This window comes from Morone saxatilis, unplaced genomic scaffold, assembly GCF_004916995.1.
Source record: "Morone saxatilis isolate NCDOM2014 unplaced genomic scaffold, NCSU_SB_2.0 Contig24, whole genome shotgun sequence".
Lineage (NCBI taxonomy): Eukaryota > Metazoa > Chordata > Actinopteri > Moronidae > Morone > Morone saxatilis.
In genome coordinates, this window is record NW_023339807.1 from 17,047,634 (window position 1) to 17,053,159 (window position 5,526).

At 37.8% G+C, this 5,526-nt stretch overlaps 1 protein-coding gene across 1 annotated transcript; it reads left to right on the forward strand.

Annotated features, from left to right (window-relative positions):
- Window positions 1-2,788: 2,788 nt before the first annotated feature.
- On the forward strand, window positions 2,789-4,950 carry mrpl51 (mitochondrial ribosomal protein L51). Its single transcript, XM_035672717.1, has 4 exons — window positions 2,789-2,963; window positions 3,138-3,220; window positions 3,938-4,045; window positions 4,526-4,950. The coding sequence occupies exons 2-4, from the start codon at window positions 3,151-3,153 to the stop codon at window positions 4,720-4,722; spliced, it is 375 nt and encodes a 124-aa protein (XP_035528610.1). The 5' UTR covers window positions 2,789-2,963; window positions 3,138-3,150; the 3' UTR covers window positions 4,723-4,950.
- Window positions 4,951-5,526: the final 576 nt, after the last annotated feature.

The window sequence follows — 5,526 nt, forward strand, 5'->3', positions numbered from 1 at the left end:
TCTATCTATCTATCTAAAAACATCAAAGGTCTATCAGGTTTCAGGTATTTTTGCTTTTTTCAACAAAGAATTTTGTACTCTAAAAAACTGAAATAAAAAAGGAGTGGAAAACCTACAGTAAGTTAAAAGCACAACTACATAGATAGATAGATACACAGATGGATACAGATGCACAGATAGATACAGATGCACAGATAGATAGAGACAGTCACAGAGATGGATAGATACACCTGAAAATGTGTGGGTGAAACCACAGATCTGTTTTTCTTCACCTTTTGGAGGCATTTTCCCTGGTAACTGCTGGGTGAGTGTTACTCTTAAATCTTTTCATCTCATCCACCTAGAACTTCCTCCACACAGCAAACGCTGTCAGCCTTCAAATTTAAATCAGTGTCATATTTGTTTCAGGCTGTGCTTAAAAAAACAACAACTGCATCCCTTAGTGTGTCAGTGTTGGGGGCATGTGTGTGTCACTCTTTGTGAGGTGGTCTTTCCTAAAGGTGATGTTTAGTCACCTCTACTGTATCTGAATATGAAGTGAAAGTGATGTGAAGGAAAAAGCCCCTTGCACGGAAACAACTGAGCTTTGAGCTTGAGGGAATGCACATGATTATGTTAATAATGATGAGCTTGGAAAATAGTCAAATCAGATGCTTCTGTCGAAATTCAGCAAGTGAGTAGTTTGTTCCTGCGTCAAGCTCTCGCTGCATTATGTCTGCTCTTATCACTGACACAGTTTTTCAGCATTAACCCTTAATAAGCAATAAAACACTAAATATTTAGGCGTAAGACTTTCTGAATTATTGTAAACACAGCTGTGGTTAAATTTCAATAACTGCTATGATTATATCACGGCATACTAGTCCCTATATGTAGGTGATGAAGTATGATGTTCCACTGAGTTTTACTGGCAGAGGAAGCAGAGCACAGATGAAAAAATGCTGCTCTGCTGAGAAATTCTTTAATTTAGTCAAGTCAGCGTTTTGCTCAGCGCAGCGTTAAGTACTACATGGAAACATGACTGTGATGCAAAAACAAAGTGCATATTATATGTTTGATGATGAATAAATGTTAAATTTAGTCTAAAATACTGCATATTTTGCATGCTAATCTTTTATTAAGTCTATAGCAGATTCTCCTTTCATGTTATGCACACATAAATTGATTTGTACTTTATCATTTGTACTTTGTGTCTTTGTGGATGTGGAAGTATTGGTATGTATTTGCACAAAGAAAGTCAAATCTTAATTTTCTTACTGCATTAATTTAAGTCACATTAAGTTATACACACACTCTGCACACTTACAGTTAGACCATAACTGTTCTCTGCAGGCCACTGCAGTGTGGTTTATGTTAAAACTGAATGGAATCTAATGTTCAAAAATGTTTTGTCTGGTTTTAAATTTCCACACAATCACTGACGTCTTAGCAAAAATGAAATAAAGACAAAGATCAGTTTTGGCGTACTTGTTTCTTTGAAAATGACAAAATATTCCATCTAGGTCTTCATTACAGTAAGACTGAAAGTATCAGTCTCTGCCTGTGTGTTTTTGTGTTTGTGGTGTGCGTATGAAGAGAGAGAGAGAGAGAGAGAGAGAGAGAGAAAAGAGAGAGAGAGAGTAAATAACAACCTGGATGTCAACAGGTTTTCATATTTTCTTTCCAGCAACAGGTTTAACAGCTGATCAATATTTATTTATTTTTTGTTGGAATGAAGCCCTGCAAACTTTGAGTTCTCCAACATTACATATATATGTACCTATGTATAGTAATAAATCATTTTAAAACTCATACTGTACTTGTACTTACTTGATTATTATTATATTTCTATTTTATACAACATTACTACAGAGGCATACAAAAGTGTATTCAGTTTTCACTTTAACTGAAGGACTAAGTGTTCCTTTGTGAGTTGAGAAAATAATACTGCTTCTTAAGCTCAATAAATATTTTAGACCCCTAAAAATCACAGGAAAACTACCAGGTTCTCTCTTTTAAACAAAAAAATTGTCTAGACATGGTAAAGTTAGGCCTAAAAACAAGTGTTAGGGTTAGGGCAATAAGCTTTCGTCAGGGAGTCCTATGTATACATATTGAAATGCAGTCCAGGAGTTCCTACTAAAAACCTTTTTTTTAATTCATAAACCATCTTGGATAAGATGTAAAATATGTCACAAAGCGGTTTTATGTGCTATAAAAGTTGACTTTCTAGAGATAACCTACGTATCTTACAGGACAGTGATGCTACAAACACTATATAAACTAAATACTAAATAAAATACAAAACATCAACACAACCTTAAACATCTACAGCACTAAAAAGCAACATACACATTAATACACCAGTGTTATTAATTCAAATATATCATATAGGCCTATAAGCTAATAGTAATACTGCCGGGGACCATTGTTCTGTATTTAAGTACTTTTACTCGTGACATGTGAATGCAATATTCACTGCATTACTACTTTTAATTAAGTGAAGGATAAGAAATCTTCCTCCACTGCAAGATTGTGCATCACCTTGATGAAACTTACATTTATGCAGAAGCTGCAGAGCATAAGCGAAAAAGGCAAAGACCTGGCCAGTGTCAAAAGACATCTTTTGAGATTAAGTTTCTGAATTTACGTGTAAATTACCTCCCTTTTTCATTCATATTGCTGTTTATTTGATGGTTTTTGCATTACCTCCCTCTACTGGGTGAAAAATGCAGTAGAAAAAGTACCAAGACCGTCAAATGATTGTTGTTGTTTTTTTGCGCTGCTCTTAAGACAATACGGTACCGGCGCTATGCATTGTGGGACACGGAGTAAGATGGAAGCGGCCACCAGGACCATGTTGCAGCCTCAATAACACATATTTTTAAGCGTAATATCTCCTTATAAGGCTGGACTTTATGCTCTGTTGTACTAATAACTAGAGTTTTAACTGGGCAGAAGATCGCTGCTGGACGTGGAAACCGGTAACGTTCATAAAACTGCCTTCAATGTAAATAATGTGCCAGCTAAAGCTCAGGGTCAATGTAGCTGAGTTATCTGTAAAGCTAACGAAGGTTGATACACGTCGAATAACAACTCTATCTGAGAGATTTGGATACCTTTCATGAAGCTGAGTGTGTGTGTGTGTGTTATTGTAGATACACTTCAGACATGTCGGTGCTGGGAGGGTTACTGAGAGCTGCAGGGACTCTGCTCCACACAGCCAGGAGCATTTCTACTGGTGGGTACTGGTACTGGTGTTACTGTTTGTGTCTGTGCTGCAGCTACAACATTGCTCTTTATGCCCCACAGTCAATGCTCTTGTTAATTCATTTGATGACTACGCATTAGCACTGAATTAAATGAAAATTAGACAGGACTTTATTCATCATTTAGGTGTTGCAGAAGCACCAGACCACGTGAGGATCCAGAACTAGTAAATCAAAACTAGAAACCTGTTTGCAGCTGTAAACAAGTATGGAAGAGTACACGATAGTACGAAAAAAAATTACAATAAATATAAATTATGAAGCTATTAACATCACCTGAAGTCAGTTAAATTTACTTCCCTGTAAATGTGCACTAATGAGAGTCGTGTCTGCAAATAACAATTATTTTCATTATCGTGCAATGTTTTGTTTTTTGTTGCATTGTAAATTTCCCCACGGTGATGCTTTCAAATAGTTTGTTTTGTCTGAACTGCAATCTAAACCACAAATATTTCCAGTTTATAGTCATACAGAACAGAAAGAACTGCACACCCTCACATTTGAGAAGTGGAAACCAGGGAATATTTGGTATTTTTGCACGATAAATGACTTCAGTAACTGAAAAATGTTCGAGATTCATTTTATTTTGATTGACTAATTAATTAATCTACTAATTGTACCAGTTCTAATTGCAGTGCATGTGCAAAAGATACTCTGAATACTGACATGAAACAATGTCCTTTCTTCAGGTACATGCTGCCGGATCAGGATGCATGCCATCCCTGAGCTGAAGAAGGTGGACAGGTGGACTGAGAAGAGGAGCATGTTTGGAGTTTATGATAACATAGGCATCTTAGGTAAGTGTCCCGAACCAGACAAAATGTGTATTTTAGACGGTGGAATTTGCTTCCCTGTTTGTCTAATTAAGTTTCTTCTGTGTGAGCATGTAATGAAACTGTAAGGACACACAATGCAGCTATGGATTCAAAAGTGGGTTTTTTTATATGGTCTGATTGAGTTTGTTTGTTAATGTAGGAGAACGGAAGCCCTCTGTTTGAGTTACTAAACTTAATTTTTTCATAAAAGGGCTGAATTGAGAACCGGTGAGCTTGCATACAATCTTATCATATCCTCAACAACTGCAGAAGAAGTCCTTAGGAGTCCACTTGAAAAGATAAATTGTGTATTCATGAATATGACCAATGTGGCCTTGATGGTGCCTTACTGAGTTCAGATCTGTACCTCAGTTCTCTTCACCAGCTGTGCTTTCCCTACACATTTGCTTGCAATATCTCCTCTGTCACACATACACTGATCTCCTCACTTTGTGTCTGCAGGGGACTTTAAAGCTCATCCCAAAGACCTCATTGTGGGTCCCTGCTGGCTGAAGGCTTTCAAAGGCAATGAACTGCAGCGTCTAATTAGAAAGAAGAAGATGGTGGGAGACAGAATGATGACTCTGGAAAGACACAGCATGGAGAAGAGGATCCGCTTCCTCTACAGACGCTTCAACCGCGTTGGCAAACACCGCTAACACTGAACGACACCATACTGGCAAATACATCGGACCTGCCAACAAGGACTGCTGGAGTCTGTCTGTGTGATTTCTTGCTGTCAAAGTGCTGTATATTGCCATTTTTTCTAAGTTATCATCTTCATATGAAGAGACGATGTGTGTGTTTCAGAGTAGCATACTTCCTCTACTTCTGTTTATTGTTTGTTTTCGGTTCGTTAACATAAATGATATAAAAGTGTAAAATTCCTTGTCTTGTTTTATACCTTCTAACGCACATAAACTCCTTTAGCTCTCAGACAGAGCTGGTCACCTAGGCTGGTCTGTCCTTAGTATCTCAGAATGGAGAATTAGCTCCACCCATAGACTGTATAATGAACCCACAGAGAGTTCAAAGGTCAGCAATGGAGATCAGGATTAGAGGAACCATTGAAGTATTGAATAAATGGGCAATCTGATTATTTGCATTACAAGAATTAATACAAGTGTTATTGCTTGAGTTTGCTCTAAAGTTGATGAGATAATCGTCAAAGTATTTCTCTGTTTTTCTCTCTATGTGAGGACAGCCACTATATAAACTCCTGAACGTACCTGAGTGTAGAACATTTCATTCTAAAAACCTAATGTGCTGCTGTAACATCCAGGAAGACGTTCCATAATATTTTAGAGCCTGGGTGCATGACGTTACTCCCAGCCAAGAGATCCTCAGTGAGGTCAGGCACTGATGTTGGGGGGTAAAAGACCTGGCTCACAGATAGTGTTCCAGTTCATCCCAGAGATGTGGGGTGGGGTTGGGGTCAGGGCTCTGTGCAGGTCAGTCAAGTT